Source organism: Theropithecus gelada, chromosome 4 (genome assembly GCF_003255815.1).
Source record: "Theropithecus gelada isolate Dixy chromosome 4, Tgel_1.0, whole genome shotgun sequence".
NCBI lineage: Eukaryota > Metazoa > Chordata > Mammalia > Primates > Cercopithecidae > Theropithecus > Theropithecus gelada.
The window spans coordinates 49,002,658-49,027,315 of record NC_037671.1 but is presented as its reverse complement, the minus strand read 5'-3'; the positions used below and the strand labels follow the sequence as shown (position 1 = coordinate 49,027,315).

The window sequence follows — 24,658 nt, the reverse complement described above, 5'->3', positions numbered from 1 at the left end:
CAACTGATTAACATTAATTCCATCTGCATCTTAATTCTTTTTTGCTATGGAACGTAACATATTCTCATGTTCTGGGGTTTAGAATATGGACATTTGGGTGAGAGTGCATTGTTCAGCCTGTCACATGCCCCCATTCCAAAGGTCAATCAGGAAGAATTTGGAGAGTACTGATACTTAACAAATGAGCATTTTCTTTTCTGACTCTTTACCAATAACACAAGAGTTAAGGCCTGCCTGCCCTAATCTCTTGCCAGGACTGGGTTTTACTTGGATGGTTTATTTGTCAGCTCTTCACGGAGATTCCAGACTTGAGATTGGACATCTTACCTGTTGTTTTGGTTTGTCTTTTGTTTTGAAAAGGGAAATGATGCCTGATGAGAATTTAACAGTGACAAATAGGGGAAATAAGGATTTGTGGCAGTTATGGTTGTGTATGGAGACTGCAACTGAGATCTGAAGAACAGGTAGGGAACTGTGGTATCAGTGGGAGAAATGAAGTCTACGGGAGAGAGCAGAAAGGTGGAATCCATTTAAATGGAATGTATTATCTGAGTGCTCATTGAAAGTCTTCTTGATTGCCAGGATGATATTTTATCTAGTGGTCAAGGTGCCAAATTGAAGATAATTATTTTCAGGCCTTACTATTTGAAGAAAATTATTGATTTTTAAAGTGAACATTCCCATTGATTTAGAATGTTGGACAAGAGAAAAGTAGGAAAAGCTTGAAAAAATTACCTTTAGTTTCTAACTATACAAAACTCTCCAAAGAAGATAAACTTGGCAAACATTTGTTATTTTTTGTATTTGTTTTTCTTCCTCCTCATCCCCCTCCTCTTCCTCTTCTTATTCTTTCTCTTCCTCCTCCTCCTCCTCCCTCTTCTTCTTTTTCATGTATCTGGGATCATGGATAATTTTCTTAATTCTCTACATGGCGTTTTACTTGATATTAAACATAAACACTCTTCATGATCATACAAATGCTTTTTAAATGTCCTTTAAAAATTATTTATTAGTAAACAAACATTTTATACTAAAAAATGGGGAAAACACCCATAAGTTCATAACCCCTTTTTATATATTTTTTTACTATGAAGTTTTAAATGGTAATTTTATATATTTTTTTCAATTAAAATTGCATTGTAAATAGTTAATTTTGTGACTATCATGTCAATAACTGAATAAAAATCCCATTGATTATATCGTCTGATATTTGTAGGGTTTTCATTGTAAGTATATATATGTGTATGTGTTAGCTCTTACAGAGTTGGAATAAACATTGCAGGTCATCAAGGTTTCAGAGTTTTATTTTCCTATGTATAAGATATTTTTGTGCTAATCCCAGGGATTTAATTAAAAGGTCAGTTAAGGGTGTGGACAATTTAAGTCTTGCCAAATTGCCTTCCTGAAATCAGTGTTTCCACTTACAAGTCCACTGGCATTGCTGACTTGTTTTGGTAAACTTTGCAGTCTTAAAACGTAAGTCCTGTGTTCCTAGATTTCTGGCCTACTAGTTATTGATCTGTTTGACCAGTTACATGTTTCTCAAAGAAAATTTTGGCCGGATGCGGTGGCTCACGCCTGTAATCCCAGCACTTTGAGAGGTAGAGGTGAGTGGATCACCTGAGATCAGGAGTTCATGAGCAGCCTGGCCAACATAGAGAAACCCCGTCTCTACTAAAAATACAAAAATTAGCCAGGCATGGTGGCAGGTGCCTGTAATCCCAGCTACTCAGAAGGCTGAGGCAGGAGAATCCCTTGAACCTGGAAGGTGGAGGTTGCAGTGAGCTGAGGTGGTGCTATTGCATTCCAGCCTAGCTGACAGAGTGAGACTCCATCTCCAAAAAAAAAAAAAAAAAAAGGAAAAAAATTTTGTATTTTTGTATTGACCAGTGATTGTGGTTATGGTAACAGATTTTCATGCAATGTGATGATGAAGACTGCTGTACCAAGGGTTTTAGTGTAGTCCCTTTGGATTCTCTAGTTCTAAAAGAATGTCTAAAGTTACCATTAGGCTTTTCAGGGTCCTAGTTCTTAAATATAAAAACATTTCTAGCTAACTGATATCCCATGGTTGAGAAAAAGGCACTTACCTGTGTAAAGAGAACTTTAAAAGTGAAAAGACTTTTTATGAATTATTCCTGTGTGTTCATATTCAGAAATCTCTGTAGTCATTGTGATTATTACATGTTAATATGGTTCCTGGCTCATAACTCCCGCAGCCCTTGCTAGAGTCTTTTGTTATAATATTGGAGTGTTTTAGGCCTCAGGAGCAGATCTCAGAAAGCAGAATCTTTCTCTCTGACCTTTTCCTGCCTTCCTTTCACCTGCCCAAGGCAGGACTCTAACCTGGTTGTAGGTTATAAGACCCTCATTCCAGGAAGGGTCCTCTTACCCTGGAGGATGGAATGCTGCACAGAGAGACCAAGGATAATCTGAACAGACAGGCCTTGCTGGGTTTCCCCTGTGAGTCTATTAGCATTAGGGCTTACCCTTATTGTCCAGTCATATTTCTACACAGCTGTTCATACTTTGTTGAATCTATGCATAAAAATAGACAGTTTCCCCTGTATCTTTGGGTTTTCATTCTGAAGGCTCCTTGTGAATACATATTAGATAAATAATCTGCCTTTTACAAGTTGAGTTTTCAGTGAACCTTCAGAGGTCCAAGGGCAATGCCACCCGTGGCCCCCTTGACCCCTGCAGGGTGCATGTATTCAAGCCTAGAAATGCGTCTGGAAAAAAATCTGTTAGCAAGTCATTATTTGTGAAGAGACAACTCAATTTACCTTTTCCTGTTATGTTTGGAGTTTTGAAATCATCTATTAACTTTATAATAAAATTAAATATAATACTGAAATAAGATAAAATAAAATCAACCAAAATTATAAATAATCTTATAGAGTTACACTATATATACTTTTTTTTTCTGATCAAAAGAAAGATGTTGAATAAGGAAATACAGTCCCTCTGCAAGTAGTTTAAGAAGTTTTGACCGGGCGTGGTGGCTCACGCCTGTAATCACAGCACTTTGGGAGGCCGAGGAGAGCAGATCATGTGGTCAGGAGATCGAGACCATCCTGGCCAACATGGTGAAACCCCGTCTCTACTAAAAATATAAAAATTAGCCTGGCGTGGTGGTGGGCGCCTGTAGTCCCAGCTACTCTGGAGGCTGAGGCAGGAGAATTGCTTGAACCCAGGAGGTGGAAGTTGCAGTGAACCGAGATCACACCACTGAACTCCAGCCTGGTGACAGAGTGAGACTCCATTAAAAAAAAAAAAAAAAAATGTTTAGAGCTTCAGCAACACATTTCCCAGTGGCCTGTATGGGTGTTTCTAGCCTGTACAATAGGAGCTGCCCTTGCACGAAAGCCCCATCTCTTTGAAATCTTTCTGTCTAAATTTCTGTTGCTCTCTCAGAACTTGCACCATATCATTTAAGAATTATAAAATGCCCCTGTAATTTGCTTTCTTCCTGTATTATATTATTAATATATGCTAGTTTTGTCTCTGAAACACAATTGTAAACTCTCTGAGAGCAGGGATTGTGTCACATTCTCTGGTACTTACCACAATTGTTGCCATAGCAGAGGGCATATAGTATTTGCTTAAGAAATACCCTTTGATTGAATGACTGCAGATCTGACATTCAGGATAGGCCATGCTGTGCTGCAGTGAGGCAGTAACAGCTTCACCTGGAAATTTCAGTGCCTTAACACAGCAAAGGTTTATTTCCTATTTGTGAAAGATCATTTGAATTGGCAGGGGCTCTTCTGTGTTTAGTGACTAGGCATCCAGGCTTCTTTCACTTCAAGACTGCACTATGTCAGCACGTGATTTCTAAGTTTGCTGTGTCAGGGAAAGTAAGGCATAAAGGAGATACAGTGACTCTGTTTCAGACCCACTTCTGTTCAAATTTCTGTTTCTCAGGAATGAGTCCCACGGGCCCAGCCCAACCACAGGGGCAGTTAAGAAATGTAGGGACGCACATAGATGTTCAGGGGCACTCATTGTCTGTGCCACACATCTATATTACATCTGCCCACAAAATAGCTATACTAACGAGTGCTTCATTAGTGTCCGTGGGACACCGGATCATTAAACTGGGCGCAGTTTGTATTAGTAACCAGATGTGCTAGATTTATTCACTCAGCAGGCATTTATTGAGTGCCTCTGTATACCAGGTACTATTCTAGGTCTTGGGAATACAGCAGGGGGAAAAAATCATAAAAAATCCTACCACTCACGGAACTAAGTTTTTAGTGGAAGGTGATACACAGCTAACAAATAACATACAAAGCATGTTAGTTGGTGATAAATATTGGAGAAAAATAAAGTAGGGAGGGAAATAGGGAATGTATTGGTGTGAAGAAGGAGGTTAGATTGCAATTTTAAATCGATTGATCCAGGAAAGTGTCACTGAGAAAGTATCGCTGGAACAAAAACCCGAAAGTGAGAGGACCAGTCATTTGGGTGTCAGAGCAAAGAGGATTCCCACAAAAGGGAAGATATTCAAAGCCCTCAAGGTGGGGATGGAGGGTGGGTGTGGAGTACTTGGCATGTTTGGTGAATGGCAAGGAAGCAAGTGTGATTGCAGCAAGTGTCCAAGAGGGGATAGTGGAAGGATTGGAAGTGTGTTCAGTAAAGGCTATATAGAGCCTTATATGCTATTTTGGGTGAATGGCTTCTGCCCTGTAACATATGACACCATTTGGGGGTTTTGTGCAGAAGGGTGAGACAATCACTCTGGCTGCTGTGTTGGGGATAGATTATAGGGTCAAGGGCAAAAGCAGGGAGACCCGTTAGAGGTGATGGCAAATTTTAGATGAGAGATGATGGTGGCTTGGACCTTTTCTATCCCCCACAAAAGTTGAAGGGCCAAATTTTAGAGGGGAAAATGGGTGCACAAATGCAAGATAGCTTTTGCTAATAAGATGTCAGCATACAGCCTAATTGTAATATAATTTATTATTACCACGCATCTCATATTCTGTTGTTTCATTTGCTGATTCAACAAGCATCTATGCAATACCACTTCTTGCCAGGCCCTCTATTAGGCACTGGGACAACAAATAAGACCTGACATCTGCTTTTTGGAAACTTGTATCATAGTAGGATTATAGAAATTACCAAGAATATAACATCATATTAACACCCAAAACAACCACCGCAGCAGAAATATAATCACTGTATAATTAAATGATGGCAATAGCCAAAATTTATCAACTGTTTACTATGTGCTAGACATACCTATGGATTTTATTATGAAGATGATAGATGGTTGTTATCTTTGTTATATTTTGTTGGCTATTTTTATTGCTGACTATACTGTTATAAAGTTAGAAAACTAGTGACCAAAAACTTAATCTAACTGTCTGAAAGTATTATTTCTGTGCTCTACAATCCAACGTAATCCTTGGTAATGTAGGTAATGGTAATCCTACATTACCAAGGATTTTACTATTCTGGTGCCAATCTAAAACCCAGCCCAGAAAATACACGTTTTATTTTTTCCAAGTGTTACTAGTACCTCAGCCTCTCTTGATTTGTCAGCCTATTTAAGGCCTCTTCATTGCATATTTTTTTTTCTTTTAATCATCTGCTTTAAAGAAGACTAAGCTGAAACTGCTGCTCAGCTCCCAAGATGGTGCCACCCAAATTGTGCGTGCTTTTCTGCCTCTGCGGCTGCCTTGCTGTGGTTCATCCTTTTGACTGGCAATACCTAAATCCTGTTGCCCATATGAAATCATCAGGTAAGAGGTATATTTGTTCAAGGTCTTGAGCAACTGATCTGTTGCCATACTTCAAGTGGGCCCCAAGAAGTTGCACATCTGCACATCTAAAAAAGTCCTATTTAAATGCTTATGGAGATTCTGCATTCTGCTGGAGTCGGGGAGAGGTTCTCACTTTTTCCTCATTTCAATGGAAATTGAAGAAGTGCCTGTGTTCTTCAGTGTCAGGACTGCAGGACAGAACCAGGATGGGATATTTTAAGATACACTGGAAGCTCAGCTTGCAATCACCACGGAGAACCTCCTTAATGCCACCCCTTTTCTCTCCAACTGCCCTAACATATGCCCACACAAGCATAGTAATGCAACGGCTCTGGAGTCCACTCCAAGGCAGTCTCAAAACGTGCTTCCATGAGGTGGAGAAGAAGCAGGTGTCTTGTTCAACAGGCCTAGTCCTGGTTAATAGTGGAAAGTCATGTGAGATAACAGTTTCAGGTCTTGGGATCCAAAGGGAAACAATCTTTCCTACCTAATAATAGAGAGAAGTAGGGACAAGGGAGGTGCTAGGGAGTTCCAGATGAGAATGGATGTGATCACTGATTCTTTCTTACCTTGTGGTAAGAGGGGAAAGAAAGCGGAGGAAAGCTTAGACAAACCTAGGAGGAGGAGGGGCCAAAACAGGACAGCCATCTTTAGACAGCTACATTTAATGTCATTAAGAGGGACCTTAATTGCAAAGAGATTGTTTCTGGAGCCTTGCAAATTCCTGCTCATCCCAGAGGGTTGTGATGCATAAACTTCTCTTCCCAGTCTCCTATGGAAAGCAGTGTAGGTGGCTTCTGAATGGTGTCATAGTGACTATACCTACAGAGCTGTGCACCTGGGTAGTTGTGGGTCACTCTGGATCTAGTTGTTCAAGCTTGATGGGTGACTCCTTACTATAGAATTTGCAAAAGAGCTTTCATAACTCAGTACCTTAAATTCTGCCCTACTACATAACCAGGAAAATGAATGCATTAGGAGAGGTCCTATATCTTATATCTACATTTGCATAGGAAATAGAATAATATCCGCAGGTCCATTCATCCTACAACACATCAGGAAGTTAAGTCATCAAGGATACACTAGTGACTAAGATAATAAATTTATAGCCAAATTCAAGGGTCCTGCATCCTAGATGACATTAAGTTCATTTTTCCTATTACCTTTTCTGTGGATTGAGAACAGGTAATATCTTATATGGTGGGAAAATCATCATCCAGGAAACATTTATATCATTCACTTTTTATTGGTACAGGATAAAAATTTAAACAAATTTTAATTCCCTTTATCTTTAAAAATCATTGGAAAGCTGTCACTGGACTGACAGAAACTTGAGGACAGGGACATTGCTTTATTTATCTTTATAGTCCCAGCATTGAGCCCCATGCAGTGCCCAGATGAATGCAGGCCAGGCATGGTGGCTCACGCCTGTAATCCCAGCACTTTGGGAGGCCAAGGTGGATGGATCACTTGAGGTCAGGAGTTCAAAACCAGCCTGGCCAACATGGCGAAACACCATCTATATTAAAAAACAAAACAAAACAAAACAAAAACATAAAATTAGCTGGGTGTGGTGGTGCACACCTGTAGTCCTAGTTACTTGGGAGGGTGAAGCAGGAGAATTGCTTGAACCCAGGAGGAGGAGGTTGCAGTGAGCCGAGATTTCACCACTGCACTCCAGCCTAGGCTACAGAGTGAGACTCTGTCCCAAAACAAACAAACAAAATGAATGCATACATATTGGTTTAAAGTATTAGAAATAGTTTATTAAATAAAATTAAAATAATAGGTGATTCTTTATAATTTCTTACTAAATGAATACACAGAAAATATGGCTATGCAGGTAAAAAGGTTTCTAAGAATGGGCTAGAGATATCCTCTTTGCTAATGGAGGACCTAAAGCCATATAAGAGGGTAATATTCCTAGCATGTTTACAGTTCATCTCCAAACCCAAGACTGAACATCAGGAATATTTGACAAATGAACACCACCAAAAATATGTAATAAAATTAATAGCATACCATAGGTTCCAATCCTCCTATTAAAATAAAGTTGAAGAAAACTAAGAAGAGACATTTATAAATTCTAAACCACAAAACCGTGTGAGTGGTCATTTGATCTGATGAGTTTCCTCCTTCCAATTCCTTAATGATAACTCCTGACAGATGGTTAGAGAATGGGAAATCCAGGCCCATAACCAGGTCAGCTTCAGGCTATGGAGCCTGTTCCACTGCCACCCTCAGCACCCTGGCACTGGTGCACAGGACCCCATAGACCTATACCAAAACCTGGGTCAGCCTGACGATTCCTGAGGCCTTCTCAGGGGTCAGGTGTCCTGAAACAGGTAGACTTATAGCCTCACCTTGACATGAATGCTCCTGAATGCTGAGTGAGGAACCTTCTCAGGGAGAACAGGTGTTGGACAACCAGGGCACTCCTAACTTATTGGAAAAGGTTCCCTGGTCCTTTGGAATTGAGATCTCACAAATGGAGGCTTGTGTTGGGTGCAACCCTCCCATGCCTCCAGAACTGAGCCTCCAATTCTAAAGGTTAGTGTCTCCAACAGCAGCTGTGACTCTGGGGCTCCTTAGCGAGTTGTGTGAGCCAGAGGTCTCCCTGCCCCAAGCCCTGCACAGGCACACCATGTCTGCCTAGGGGTGGGGGCGCAGTAGCGCCAGGCTGCTCACCACAGAAGAAAAGGCAGGTGTCCCTGCCCTAAGGTCCTCCTCCTTGGGACTTCACATCTCCCTGTTACACCAGAAGCATGACTCAGTAGATACTCTTTTAATGGAAGAAGAAGAGCCTTTTGTAATTCTAAATAGACCCTGAAAGTTCACCTTACAGGTAAAGTTTAAAAAAAAAAAAGTTTCTGGGGTTTGAATCTACCTCGGGGGAGGTTAGACCTGCTAAAACTTCCCTAAGGACTCAGCACAGATTTAGCTAGCAAGAGTAAATGAACTCTGGGGAAGGAGTAAACAGCATTAGTTGTCTGCTCATTATGTGTCATGTTTTGTACTAAGAACTTGACCTACATTCTCACCTCATCTTTACAACTGTCCTGTGGACTGGTCAAGTGCTTTTATGTCGTTTTACGAATGTGGATCAGAAAGGGGAGCAAATTGCCTAGGCCAGAGGATTATAGCTTGTAAGAGGTACACCTGAAATCTGAAATAGAACCATGTCCCTCCAATTCCCAGGGTTTGTTCATCTCAACCCCCTCTCCCCTTGTCTTTCTTGAAACTACCTCCTACCATTTGACCATGGATTGCTGAGCAGTGTGTCAGGCCAGGTGGTCTGGAACTTCAGCCCAGTGTCCCTTAAACTTTAATGGGCACTCCTTTTCTGATTCAGTAGAACTGTGGTGAAGTCCAGGAGCCTGCGATTCCAAGCTCCATGTGGTGCCAATGATGCTGGTCCATGGATCAACTTTGAGTAGCCGAGCCTTATGTATTGAAAGGCTTCATGATGGGCAGGTGTTTCACACATGAGTCACCAGTGTGGAGGCTGTAAATTGGTTTCTTCCCATGACTCAAAACCTTTCTGGGCAGTGTTCCATGGTATTGATGCCGATGCCTTACCTAACATAGCTCTTGATAGCTGGCTAGCAGAGAGTAATCAACTCTCACCATCCAATGGAAGGAACGGGTGGGCAAGCTGAGTATGTCAAGAAAAGTGAGAGTCTGAATATACTGATATATGGATTCAACATCTTGGAATTAAATATGGATTTGATTGGGATTTGGAAAGGAGAACAGATGAAGCTGCAGGTGTGTGGAAGGATTGCACCAGAAAGATAAAAGGAGTTGTAGGAGCAGGTAAGTAAAATACTACATATGATAAAGGGTTTAAAGGAAAACAAGAAAGACCAGTGGCCATTCAAGTTAACTAAGCTCATTTTCACAAGTATTTGTTGAGCACTGACTATGTGCCAGACACTGTGTTAACATCAGAGGATGCAGGGAAAGACTCCATCTCAAAAAAAAAGGAAAAGACTCAAAGACAGGGAAAGACTCCATCTCAAAAAAAAAAAAAAAAATAGAAGCTTGGTTGAATGTAGGGGGTTGGTGGGAAAGAGGTAGGAGAGTAGGATGATTCCCAGGTTTCTGACTTGTAGTGCAGGAGATGAGGAGTTCTTGAGTTGTAGGCTGTGTGGCTGGAAGATGGGGAGGGGGAGTTGAAATATGGTCATTTAGTTTCATTTTGGAAACTAAATGGCTTTGACATTCTTATGGGAAGGACATCAGGTAGAGATGCTTAAGGAGAAGTTGTAGGCACAAATCTGAAATGTGAGATAAAGTTCATGTTTAGGAAAAACAGATTGTGAAGTCATCTTTAATATACTCTGGATAGAAGTAGAATGAGAGGGCAAGGCTGCAAACATTAGGAGGTAACAGTCCAAGGTAGCTTGGGAGAAGGGCTATGTCTACTTTCATCTCTTTACACTCCAAAACCCCTACACAGTGTTTCGAACAGAGCAGGCCCTCAATAATTGCATATTTTACTTGTTAGGTTGAGAAAGGAAGAAGGCCAGAAACTATGGGAAATAATTTGATTCCACTGGAATTCCTTTGCATAATAAAATCTGATGTGTAATGGATGACAAATGAGATAATATATACCTGTTTTTCAGCGTGGGTCAACAAAATACAAGTACTGATGGCTGCCGCAAGCTTTGGCGAAGCTAAAATCCCTAAGGGAAATGGGCCTTATTCCGTTGGTTGTACAGACTTAATGTTTGATCACACTAAAAAGGTAATGCTTGATTTATACAACTTTCCTGATACTCTACTATTGTCTGTTGCTATGTACCACTGGAAGGTGTTCAAATGTGACCTTGCCCTCACCTGAGAATGACTCATTTTGCAATTTGTATTGTTTCGTATGAAGGCTTTTACTAGTTTAACTATTCCCCAATTCACTGCTATTGTCTGATTAATTTCCCTATAAACCCTATTTTTCACTTCATAAAATACCTGAAGCCAGGCTGCTTATATTTTCCTTTCACTGAGAGAGAACATTGTTTTTCTGTTTCTCTTTCATGACTGTCTTCAATCACCACAGCAGCCTAAAAAGTTCTCTAGACCTCTTTGTGAACACAGAGGTATTTGGGTCCCCACTAATTAAATATGCAAAATAGCTGCTCGAATGTGTTTGAGACACAACTTCTCTAAAAGTGCATTAATTTCTTTCTTTACAGGGCACCTTCTTGCGTTTATATTATCCATCCCAAGATGATGATCGCCTTGACACCCTTTGGATCCCAAATAAGGAGTATTTTTGGGGTCTTAGCAAGTATCTTGGAAAACACTGGCTTATGGGCAACATTTTGAGTTTACTCTTTGGTAAGATTTCTGTTGGTCCTCTGTAGGCTTGCATATAAGAAAACCTTGAAAACAACAATAATTTCAAGCAGTTAAGACCAGAGTAGATTTTTCTCCACTCACAACAGCTCCAAAAATGATAAGGAAATTATTTTTTTAAAGCCCAGGCAACTATGACAGAATCAAGGGTTCTCATTTTGTCCATTCTGAGTTGGATGGGAGTGGCCGAGAGTATCAGACTGACTCTGACATCTTTCTATGGCTGCTCTTTAGTGTTCATCTGACATATCAAGGAGAAGGCAATACCGTGGTGAGAATAGCAGGTTCTTTGGTGTGGCCACTATCCTGCATATTCTGTGCTAAGTTACACAAAAAGGGAAAGAAAGTAGAAGCCACCAAACTCTCCAGATCCAAAACAAAGGAGTCAAAGCTAATGCCTTACTTGTCATAAATGAAGAGACTCTACTCTCATTCCCATCACCTACCCCCATTACTAAGACCATCTGATGTGCATTCTTCACTTACTGTCTACATTACATTAATGTAGACTTTTCCTTCCTTACCTGTTTGACTAGACACGACTGTTGAGCTGATGTTAACTGTGTCTTCACATTTCTCCCACAAAACTATCTACAACTTTTGGGATTCATCTTAAACATCGGCTTCTAATTGTCTTAAAAACCACTTATAACAGACATGAAAATACCATAACTCTGCATATTTATATTGCAAAATAACTTATAAATTGCTTCCATAGCAATCATCACATTCAGTCTTTGTGACCACGTCTGCATTTTATAGATGAGAAAATGAAACACAAATGATTGCTGATAATAATGGTGATAATAAAAATTGAGAAGTGCAAGAAGACAGTATATCTGTTTTTGAGCCCCTTACTATGTGATGGGTAGGTGCTTTACATATATTACCTAATTAAATAAAATTCTCACAAAACCCCTATGAAAGAGATATCATTTTCTCAAGTTTACCCAAGAGGAATCTGAAGCACAGAAAGTTTGAGGAACTTGCCCAAGATCCATAGCTAGGAAGTGGCAGAGCTGCATCCATGACTCAGTATGAAGTCAGTGGTTTCTCTACCTTTTGCTGCATGATTATGACCAAATCATAATGAACAGCATCTCTGTTTCTTAGATTCTAGCTCTCAGTGTAATATATGTGAGGTTTTATGGGTAGTTTGGTTTCAGAACATTCCCTTTGAAATTTTTCCAAAACCTGGGAATGGCAATAAGTAGCAGCCTTTATGAATACACCTGTGAAAATCTCTCACCTTAAGTCCAGAGCTGTCAGTGACAACTGATCGTTAATAATCCTGTGGTCTGAGGAAAGAACTTATGCCAGATGCGATGGCTCGTGCCTGTAATCCCAGCACTTTGGGAGGCTAAGGTGGGCAGATCACCTGAGGTCCAGAGTTCGCGACCAGCCTGACCAACATGGAGAAACTCCGTCTCTACTAAAAATACAAAATTAGCTGGGCGTGGTGGCGCATGCCTGTAATCTCAGCTAATCAGGAGGCTGAGGCAGGAGAATGACTTGAACCCAGGAGGCGGAGGTTGCAGTGAGCTGAGATTGTGCCATTGCACTCTAGCCTGGGCAACAAGAGCAAAACTCTGTCTCAAAAAAAAAAAAAAAAAAACAAAAAAAAACGTACAGTTCGGGTCTTTGGTTGGTGGGTATCTAGTAGCAGTCTTTTTAATGAATCTACTATTATTCATCCATAAAAAAGTAGATATAAATCAGATGGGTCTGCATTTTATGCTAATGAGATATGAATTAAATTCACTAGCAACACTCAGAGAAAACACTAACTATAATCTCCCATTGTTGTGTAGGTTCAGTGACAACTCCTGCAAACTGGAATTCCCCTCTGAGGCCCGGTGAAAAATACCCACTTGTTGTTTTTTCTCATGGTCTTGGAGCATTCAGGTAATCTTTGAGAGGTTGAACACTTTTAGCTTCCAGGAATAAATGACAATTTTTTTTATTCAAAAAAGAAATAGCAGATTTTGGAATGTCATGCAGGCCCTTGTCTGGAGGAGTTGGGGTTCCTCAATAATTGGCTGTGGGTCTGTTGATCAGTCCTAGCCCTGTCTGGTCAAGTAGTTTTTTTCCCTACTACCAGCTCATTGAGATTAGCCTCACAGCAGAGAAGAAAGGGTGTTGCATTTTTTATAGTTGTCCTTCTATACTGTAATATTTACACTCTTAAAATTATCCTCTGTAAAGTTTAGGACTTTTGAAAAACCAATTTTAGATTAGCTGTGAAAGACATTTGTTAAGAGAAGTATCTGTGAAGGCGAGAGAAGGAGCAGGAAGAGATGGGGAGAAACTTTGGACCATGACACAGGTTGGACACCTGAAAAGGTGATGGAGAAGGGAGAAGGATCGGATAAGAAGAGCTTCAGACTGCAGCATGGTTCTAAGAAATATTGAGCCAGGCCAATGGAAGGAGTGCTTGGCCAAATTTGCTTATCAAGAGTCCTGTATCTCATAGGAATGGGTTAATGTTAGTACCCATGCTGTGCCAAGTCTCTGGGAGCAGCTCACTGGATGCTTAGCTTCCACTTGACCATGGTGATGGATCCAGAGGGGCAGGAGCTGGATAGGGTCTTTAGTAAGCTATGAAGTCTGTAGCATGATAGCTGAGTGGCACATTTTCCTGACAACAACCACCTTCTTCACTTTCTTCCACCACTTTATCACCTGTCACCCCTCTTCTACCTCAGGGGATTGTAAAACTCAGAAAATAAGAGAGATGGTTTTTAGCTGGGAACAAGTTGGGTAGCACCTGCAATAAAGAATTCTCTTCAGCATTTTAAATGTAGTTCAGCTAGCTATTTGATTTCTCCTACACTAGTGATTGGCAAATTAGAACCCAAGGGCCAAATCCAGCCCACTGCCTGTTTCTATAAAGTTTTATTAGAACACAGCCACACCCATTCATTTTTGTACACTGTCTATGGCTACTTTTGTCCTACAACAGCAGAGTTCAGTAGTGGTGACAAAGAATGTATGGCCCACAAAGCTGGAAATATTTACTCTCTGGCCTTCAGCAGAAGAAGTTTGCTAATCCCTGTGCCATATCATTTCCCCCTCTTGAAAAGGTCCTGTATCTTCAGCAATAAAGACATAGTTTCTAGCTACCTCCTTTTTATTCTCTGTGGACATTTCCTATTGGACGCATGGTATGGGGAAAAGGTTTTGCAAATGAAGCTGTGGAAGAGGGCATAAATGCAGTGTTTAGCACATGATTTTTCAAGTATTTCACCCAGTCCAATCATTTAATAATAGCTAACATGTATTAAGTATTTACCCGTTTCTAATATAAGTATTGAAAATGTATTAATTCAATTGATCCTCACTGATGAGGTACCATACTATTATAGCATCACCATTTTATAGATAAAGAACCAAGGCAGAGAAAATATTGTGACTTATTAAAGGTACACAGCTGACAAGTGGTAGAACCAGGGTTCAAAGACAGTGGTCAGACTGCAGGTCTCGTTCTCGTAACTACCATACTGTAGTGCTTTCCTGTATACATTATCTTAGCAAAACCTTGCAGCTACCCTAAAACAAACGCTTTACTCTTAGGCCCATTTTACAGGTGAGGACAAACATGCAGTAATTACCTAAAATCATATAGCTGGGAAGGGGCAGAGCCAAGATTAAAAACCCAAAACTCTCAAAGGCAATATTTATAATCACTACACTGGGTTTTCTCAACTTCAGTAGTCTTGACATTTTGGACCAGATAATTTCTTGTTGTGAAGGGTTGCCCTGTGCATTGTAGGATGTTTGACAGCTTCCCTTTACCCACTAGACATCAGTAGTACCCTTGCCCACATTCATGATAATGAAAATACCTCCAGACATTGTCAAATATCCCCTAAGGAACAAAATCACCCTCCTTTAAGAACCGTAGCTCTCCACTCCACCCCAGGGCACTACTATGGGATGTAACGGCCTCCATGTTCCCAGTTTTGTTAGTGGACTCAGCCTTGTAATCATGACTGGTAGTTGTAATGCTTCCTTCTTTTTGTTTTGAAGGACAATTTATTCTGCTATTGGCATTGACCTGGCATCTCATGGGTTTATAGTTGCTGCTGTAGAACACAGGTATGTTACCTGATGTAATTGGGCTCTTTGGCCAACTACAGGGAATGTCAATGCTCATAAGTATGTTTCTAATTTTCATAAAAGTTTATTTAAAATGTTGATGGAACTTTCAAGTATGATAACGTGATGAGCAAAAAAGGAGATTGAGTTTGTCGACTTAAAAGACTTAAAAACACCCAACATTTCAAGAGGGTTTATTGCCTGCCATGTTCTATGCAAAATGTTTTTTATACACCATCTCATTCAGTCTTCATAACAATCCTATGAGATGGTTATTATTATTGTTGTTGTTTTAAGGAAGGGGAATATAGAGGTGATAAAGGGTAATTTGCCCAAAGTCACACAACTAGTAAGTGGCAGGGCCGGGATTTGATTCCTGAGAGTGAGTTTCAACATGGCTAACATTGCCTCCCAGAATTAGGAAGATAGAATGCTCATAATTTTGTTTCTAATTTTCATAAAAGTTTATTTAAACCCAAAAGTTTAAAAACCTGCAACTTGACAATAGACAATAAGGTTTTTTTTCCTGGAACTCCTTTAGGGTCTTCTTTAATTTAAGAGAAAGTATAGAGTGGAAGAAGAGAGGGACGTCAAAAGATCAGAGGAAGTTGAGTCAAGGATGGAACTGAGAAACATGGGCCAGATGAGGAAGGGAAGGAGCATGCATAAATAATAATTTTACTTGTATTACAGAGATAGATCTGCATCTGCAACTTACTATTTCAAGAACCAATCTGCTGCAGAAATAGGGAAAAAGTCTTGGCTCTACCTTAGAACCCTGAAAGAAGAGGAGGAGATACATATACGAAATAAGCAGGTACATTGCAATGAAAGGAGAGGTGGATGGTGACCTAAAAGCATGTACAAAAGGATGACATTTGTTAATTTAATTTTAGATATGGCAAGTTATGCTTCTAGCCCTCCTATTTCCCATTCTCAAAACACTTGTCAATAGATTCCCAGAGTAGTAAAATTCCCTTAATGGAATATCTCGTTCATAGTGAAAACAAAGGCAAATACAAAAATATGGGAGATGACAGTGACTATTCAGAAGTCCCCTGAATTAAAACTTCTAATTTTAGAATCTAAAAAGTGCTAGAAAATAAATTCATAGATTCTTCCTCACAGGCAGTATAAAAGGACTACTTTTCAGAGAGGCAGTATACAATAGAATTAAGAGTATGGGCCTTAGAACCCAACTTTCTATGTTTGAATCCTGGTTCCACCACTTAATTTTGTTATAAAATAATGAATAAAAATATTGTCTGTCTTACAGAGCTATTAGGGCAATTAAGTTAAGTGAAGCATATTGGCTTCCTCTTTATAGTGGGTGTTTTACATATGTTATTACATTTGAGCTCACCCACATTTCCTTTAGTAGGCATTATTGTACAATCAATAGAAACTCAGATAGGTTAAGTAAGTCATCTCAAGTCACATAGTAAGTAAGCAACAGAGCCAGGATTTGAACTAAGCTGTACTTATGTGCAAAGCTGGGGCCTGTGTCATTATGGTAGCATGTAATAATCACTAATCACATTTCCAGTTTATAACTGACCAACGATTTTTCCCACATACAGCTTCTACACAAACTTTAAAATAAGTGTTTTAACTTTTTACTTTGTTATTTCCTTCTAATAATTATATTAGGTACGACAAAGAGCAAAAGAATGTTCCCAAGCTCTCAATCTGATTCTTGACATTGATCATGGAAAGCCAGTGAAGAATGCATTAGATTTAAAGTTTGATATGGAACAACTAAAGGTAAGCTAAAAAAAGAAGTAATTTTTCTCTTGTCCTACAGTTCTTTATTGTTTTTTGTCATCTCATTTTCTGCTGTATTGCAAGGTACAACATCATAAAGGGCTGCAACCACCTCCCTCTGCAACACACACACACACACACACACACACACACATACACACACACAAAGCAGTACAGGTAAAGTATTGCAGCAATTAAGAATGCATTGTCTTGGACTAGATATGAAATTGCCAAAAGTTAGTCAGTTTTGATCTACAAAAACAGCAATATCATATGGTTCAACTTAACTCCCGTGGAAGTGTTATTATTTCATGGACAGCTCCTGCTAGTTTTTAAGCTTGACCTTGAAAACTTGACACAAGTTTGGGAGTAGGTGGAAAAATATCAGACAGAGTGGGCAGCAATGAGCAAAGACTCAAAAGTGTGTGTGGCATAGAGAGTGCAGGGATTAGGGGGAACTAGAGAAGAAGATGACGGTCTGTTCTCCAGATACAATGAAGAAATTTGTTGTCCCTCAAGCAGCCACTCTCCTCTGTATCCTTGCCTTTGTACATGTTGTCCCCTTGGCCTGACACACTCTTCCCCTTGCCTAACTCCTACTTAATTTCAAAACTCCAGTTAAGCATCACCTCCTCTCAGAAGCTTTCTTGGACCCAAATGCCCACTTCTGGACCAGGCTCGCTGTCTGTCTTGTGTGCTCCTTTGTACCACTGTACAGTATTGCATCATGCCTCTGTGTAACTTTCTTCCCTGATGGACTGCAAGCTCACTGAAATGAGACTGCAGTGCCTGGCACAGAGTAGGTACTCAATAAATACTCATGGAAAGAAAAAAACAAATAAACATGGGGTGAGGAGAGGCAGAAGTCAGAACTGATGTTGAAATTTCCAGTGTGGGTGACTACCAAGACCATTAAGTTTACTTTCAAACCTTTACATATGTTATATATATATGTGTGTAAATGTGTTTTATATGTGTATGTATATATGTATATGTGTGTATGGTATGTATAAATGTATGTGTGTATATGTATATTCTATTTTATAAGAAATCAAGGTATTTAACCATCCCCATGAGATGCACAATTATATAATTGACAAAATCATTTCTGCTAACACCACGAGATAATTATAAATTTTTATCATGCTTTTTCACATAGGACTCTATCGATAGGGAAAAAATAGCAGTAATTGGACATTCTTTTGGTGGAGCAACGGTTATTCAGACTCTTAGTGAAGATCAGAGATTCAGGTAAGAAAATAGGATAGTAAAGCAAGAGAATAGTAAATTACTGGAAGAGGGGGAGTGATAACTCATGTAAGATATAATTTTTTATTCAAATTCTTAGTGAAGAAGGGATCTCTTGGAGTTTATAAGGCTATTCTTTTGCCCCCATCAAGTACTCGATATACATTTTCCTAGGCTAAAACATCTACTTCTCCTGCTATTAAAATCTCCCCTTACTCCCATGTTTTCCCTCATTATTCTTGTCTACCCAAGGGCTTAACACTTTTCACTTAAAAATTTATCTTTATATAATTTTTTGGGACATAATGGTTGTGATAATAATATTGTCATCTTACAGTATTGCCAGACTTCTCCAGTGGGCAGGACATTTTTTAATTAGGCTCTTCCCCCTTCCACCTTTAAGATGGAGCTGGATCTAAAATTACGATTATTTGGGTAGGAGTGGGGACCAGACCCCAGTTTTCTAGCTTGCAGGAACATTTTCTTTCTTAAACTACTTCATTCCAGACTGATGAGATCACATAGGGCCAACTGTACAGACAGTGGGCAGGATCATTTGTGAAACTTCACCTCAAATTTCTTAGAAGTTCATTTCAGTGTAAGAGAATTCTCTTCTTTCATCCATTTAGCAAAAGGCAGGAAACGTAGGATAAACTTATTTTTTAAAAGGAAGTTAGTTCCATTTTCAAATGATATGCTCCATGTATTTTTCTTCAACCCTCTGACAGTTTTTCAGCTGAAGCGCCTCTAAATGTAAAGTAATGGGCCAGTTGCTACTCTGAAAAAGCTATCATAAATACACTACAAGGTGCATAAAAGCTCTGAAAACAAAGGTGCATTTATTATACTTTTTCAGATACTCCACAGTGTTGAAGAAATTATTATGTATTTTAAAATTTATTTTGAATAAAAATTGTTAAGGATATATCACTCAAATGGTTGCAATTCCTAAAAGGCATATAAAGAAAATGATTATACATAATTCCAGGTCTGATACTTTACAAAACTAATCATATCCCTTTCCCACATTGAAGCATAATACCTCTTTATTCCAATGAGATAACCCATAATAAACTGGTATGGTGCATGTCCACCAATCCTAGCATTATTAGGATGTCCTCAATGTTGGCTAGTATGTAACCAGTTTAATTTCATCATTGTCAACAAATATCTACAGATGTGGTATTGCCCTTGATGCATGGATGCTTCCACTGGGTGATGAAGTATATTCCAGAATTCCTCAGCCCCTCTTTTTTATCAACTCTGAATATTTCCAATATCCTGCTAATATCATAAAAATGAAAAAATGCTACTCACCTGATAAAGAAAGAAAGATGATTACAATCAGGTAAGTATTAGTGACTTATTTCATTATCTGAAACAAACTTGAAGCTTGGGTAAATAACAATAGATATCATTTGGTAACAATTACAGAATTGCTGAATTGGTTGTTTAGACTTTCAATAAAGAGAGAATTAGATAATCTCAGTTTCAAAGAACATTTAGTCTTACTCTTTTTAAAATGGGAATGTTAATGTATATAGTATATATACTGGTTGTATTAGTCTGTTCTTGCATTACTAGATAGAAATACCCGAGACTGGATAATTTATAAAGAAAAGAGATTTAATTGGCTCACAGTTCCGCAGCCTGTGCAGGAAGCATGATGCTGGCATCTGCTCGGCTTCTGGGGAGGCCTCCGGAAACTTACGATTATGGCAGAAGGCAATGGGGAATGAGCACTTCACATAGCCAGAGCAGGAGGAGGAGAGGGATGGGTGACGGTACTACACACTTTTAAATAACCAGGTCTCACAAGAACTCACTGTCACAATGACAGCACCAAGGGGGATGGTGTGAAACCATGAGAAACTGCTACCATAATCCAATCACCTCCCACCAGTCCCTATCTCTGACACTGGGGATTCTAATTTGACATATGATTTGGTGAGGACACAGATCCAAACTATATCACTGGTAATTAAAATTTTAAAATTAGCATTATACTATATACTACTTTAATCTAAACATCAGAACATGCCTACAGATTTTTGGGGGTAGAGCTAGGGGGAAGTATTTCATCATTAAGCTGGGCTAGGAACTCTTTAAAGAAAAAGTCAGATTATCTATCGAGACCTGCAATATACTTACCTGTTGAGAAAGAATATGAGTTTATAAATTCCCCAAAGCTATAATGGGGTACCATCAAGTGTTGGCAATTCTTGTATCCTGGAGGTGAAAAAGAACTCCTGATAAGGTTTTGAACTCTCAATGAGATATTACAAAGCAAAGATGGACCTGAACTCAGCCCTTTCCTATCTGAAATCTGGTTTATTTAGGAGAAGAGAAGACGCAGGAAGGAAACATACAGAGTATAGGCAATAACCACTGTGGGCTCATAGAGGGGCCTCTTCCAACGGAAAAGGATTCATAGATGACACTAAAATTGGATTTTGTTTCGATCAAGAGAGTTTAGATAGTAAGGAAGGGTTTAGGTATTTCAGGCAAGGACTTCATTTAGCTTATGTGTATGTGCAAGTCTTTCTAATTCTAAAACGGAAATAATACAGAGCACCTAACCCTCCCTCAACCCTACTTCCTTGCTAGGCTCTCACCTTTTCTTTCTTCCCTTCTCTGCTAGAAACCGTCAAAGAATAACAAATATTAGTTATTGCATGTGCTTACTTCTACTCACTCTTTGAGTCTTATGGTCTAGCTTCCTGGGCCCCCACCGGCATGCCAAAACAAAGACACTAACGGCCTGCTGCATGCCACACCAGCAGCCTCTTCAGAATCTCAACCTTGCTCTCTGCATCTGTTCAACATTGCTGACCACCCCTCTTCCTGCTCCCTTGTCTACTATGACCCTCCTCTTTACTGCTTCTCCTGTCACTAATACTGCTCCTTCCATTTCTCCTCCTCCAGCCAGTTCTCCACAGTCAGAGCATCCAAGCTTCTGGTGGCAATTCTCTTGTAATCCTGCCATTTATCTTCTTTATGTTTCTGACATTCGAGTTTCCTACTACAATGTGGGGAAGAGTGAGAGGGAGTTAAGTGGCCCTATTTTGAGCTTAGAAAACTAAGAGAATGATGGTTTGCTTATAAGAACCAGCAGAGTCAAGAGGCAGAGTAGCTTTGGGTGGGGCTGGGAAGATGTCTTTTAACTTCACAATTTCTTAGCTTGAGAACGGGGGAATCTGTTTATAGATGTCTGGCCACAAACTGGATGATTATATAACTTACATGATAACATAGATGAAACATTTGAAGTAGAAGAGATTGCAAAGTGAGAAAAGAATTGGTCTGGCAATAGAATCGTAAGGAATGCCTACTTTCAGCCAATGGGAAATGGGTGAAGAGCCAGTGAAGAACATAGAGTGGTTAGTGTCAGAAGGGAAGGTGCAACGTTAAGGAAGTGAAAAGAAAAAAAGTGCAAGAAAGCCATCAAGTGTCAAATGTCCCAGTGGTGGTAGAAAATAAGAACTAAAAAAAGGCCATTCTATTTGACATTAGGCTATTGATGAATGTAGAGAGCAGTGCAAATGATATTTATAAAGTGCTTACAGTTTAAAACTGGGAAAGGTGTTGTTTGAAATCTATTTCCTCTAAGGCTTAAATCTAAAGTGATTTAAATTTAAAGTGACTAGCATCAAATACATACCATGTTCAGTGGTGAGAGCAGGTGGCAGGCTCTGGCTGTGAGTTCAGGGACCCTCAACACACAAATTGGAAGTATTCCAATTCACTAAAAAGCAAGGTCATTTCTTCTAAAATCAAGATACCAAGCAAGACCAAGATTCTTTGTTTTTCTAGAGGGAAGATGAATATACTCTGGGATCCCTAAACAAACAGCCTGTGACCCTTGAAATACATCTAAGTAATCAAATTACAAGTTTTATTTCTTCCTTGGTTTTCAGTAAACAGACCAACAAGACCCGTATCTTTCTTACACCCTAACTAAAAAATTAATAATTTTATCAAACAATGTGACTTTTAAATGTCTTGTTTTCTTTTAGGGGTTCAGTCCATCAGAATTTTGCTGACTTCACTTTTGCAACTGGCAAAATAATTGGACGCATGCTCAAATTAAAGGGAGATATAGATTCAGATGTAGCGATTGATCTTAGCAACAAAGCTTCATTAGCATTCTTACAAAAGCATTTAGGTAAGAAACTAATATTTTTTCATGAAATAAACCAGATGAATCTCAGGACAAACCTGTCTATCTTAATACAGCTTTAGTACCATTTAAACTATTTCCAGTTGGTTTACAATGGAACAAAGCAGTAAATCAATTTGAAAACAGAAATTTGAGAGTCAATTTTGCTGCTTTACATCATATATATTATAGAAAGCAAACCCAACTGTTAAAGCTAATAGTCTGTGTATGAAGCCTAGAGTGGACTTCCATGTTGAGGATACTGACAGCAGGTTGCCTCACTCCTATCCCGTTTGCATTCAGCTGCTAAAGCAGCCATGGGGCAGCTGAAACAGAGCATTGTCTCTACCATCCTAATGCAACTTGGGTAATTTGTAAATCTGTATTGCCACCTAGGGGCACCAAACTGTTTAATGCTCTCAAAAGTTTAATATGTTCATTAACACTTTGTATTTTACAGGACTTCATAAAGATTTTGATCAGTGGGACTGCTTGATTGAAGGAGATGATGAGAATCTTATCCCGGGGACCAACATTAATACAACCAATCAACACATCGTGTTACAGAGCTCTTCAGGAACAGAGAATTAGAATTAGGATTAAAAGTTTTAAAAGTCTTGCTTCCAAACTGCCTAAAATTATGTGTGTGTGTGTGTGTGTCTGTGTGTGAGAGAGAGAGAGAGAGAAAGAGAGAGATTTTTAATGTATTTTCCCAAAGGACTCATATTTTAAAATATAGGGTATACTGTAATCGTGATTGAAGCTTGGACTAAGAATTTTTTCCCTTTAGATGTAAAGAAAGAATACAGCATACAATGTTCATATCAGCCTAAATTTTAATTTTACAAAGATGTTTCCTTTCTAGTGTCGAAGTTAAAACATGCTTTTACATTACTTTGACAGACAAGTAGATTAAAACAGGCAAAATGCCAGTGAAAACCTGTTGCAATGATACAAGACCCTCTAAACATACAGTAAAACAGAATTTCTTGCTTTTTATTATCTACTATGGGTGGTAGAGTTTAATTTTAGCAACACGATATTCTAGGTAGAATTTGGCAGCACTTTTCTTTGACTTTTGGTCATGGTGAGAAAAATTAGAACAAGCAAAAGCCCATTGTTTCAGCACAGGATTGGTGGTACTACACAAATTCAAATGATGATTAAATGAGGAATGGAGAAGGGTTAAGAATATTAGAGATGAGGCAAAGGCAGTGGATTAGAGAAAATTGGTAATTTTTGGCATTTTCTTTAATTCTTTAAGGCATTCTACTTACTAAAGAAAGGTTCCATAGGTATTACAGCATATAGCAGGGATTCCAGTTAAAATACATTAGTTACTCACACAAAGGCTGTGAAGGATAATAAAACATTCAGAATTACATTTAGCTTCTTCATATTCCAATTAATTTTATGTTTTCAATTCTATATATAGTAGTAAAACAGAGTAACACAATTAAATGGAGGTAAAAATATACCTTAAGAATTTATACACTTATAAATATGGGAATCATGGAAAATGATTTTATTTCCCAAGGGATATAAAAATTTTTACCACTCATTTGGTATCCTAGTCCTATCTTAGTGGCGTCAGGTGCAAAGTCACTAATTCTGAGAAATTTTACCTCTGTAGCCATTCAGATTAAATTTTTTAAAATAGGGAGTTAAACTCAGCTTGAAACTGAAGGCTTCCTATAATCTGACCCTAACACATCTTCTCTGAGCTTTGCTCCTGACAATTCACATTATATTGTCTATACGAGTAAGCCAAACTTGTTTATTCATTATTCCAGGAGTAAATAATATACCCATCTACCTCAATTACTTTTAATGCAAACCTCTCTCCCTTCTACTTACTGAAATTATACCTGGTTTTTAAGGTTCATAATTCTATTTCCATTAGGCTTCAGAGTCTGATAATGCTTCACAGAGATACACCTTTACCCCAGTCTCATTTAGCAAACCTTTTTTCCCCATTCATTTTAGAAATAAACATTCCAACTGTATGGATGTGCCATTCAACACTTTTTTTTTTTTTTCTTACAATCTCTTTTGTTGGTGGTGCATGCTGATGCTGAAAGGAGAAAATAACTATTGAAAATATCTAATAAGTTAAGGTTAAAAAGAAATAACCTAACATAGTGCACACCGAGTATTTTTCAGGGAAAAGAAACAATTACCAAATGCCTACACCTTTTCAGGGACTTTATATAAATTATTTCTTTTTTTTTTTTTTTTTTTTTTTTTTTTTTTTTTT

At 38.8% G+C, this 24,658-nt stretch overlaps 1 protein-coding gene across 1 annotated transcript in view; it reads left to right on the top strand.

The window, feature by feature from the left end:
* The window catches only part of PLA2G7 (phospholipase A2 group VII), a 31,652-nt gene extending 8,429 nt beyond the window's left edge, over positions 1-23,223 (top strand). The window contains exons 2-12 of the mRNA XM_025383208.1: positions 5,608-5,750; positions 10,403-10,524; positions 10,970-11,114; positions 12,944-13,037; positions 15,162-15,230; positions 15,924-16,047; positions 16,881-16,994; positions 18,154-18,245; positions 19,420-19,590; positions 22,259-22,407; positions 22,862-23,223. Coding sequence (XP_025238993.1) covers positions 5,642-5,750; positions 10,403-10,524; positions 10,970-11,114; positions 12,944-13,037; positions 15,162-15,230; positions 15,924-16,047; positions 16,881-16,994; positions 18,154-18,245; positions 19,420-19,590; positions 22,259-22,407; positions 22,862-22,992 — 1,320 coding nt within the window. The 5' untranslated portion in view covers positions 5,608-5,641 and the 3' untranslated portion in view covers positions 22,993-23,223. The remainder of the gene's footprint in view (positions 1-5,607; positions 5,751-10,402; positions 10,525-10,969; positions 11,115-12,943; positions 13,038-15,161; positions 15,231-15,923; positions 16,048-16,880; positions 16,995-18,153; positions 18,246-19,419; positions 19,591-22,258; positions 22,408-22,861) is intronic.
* Positions 23,224-24,658: the final 1,435 nt, after the last annotated feature.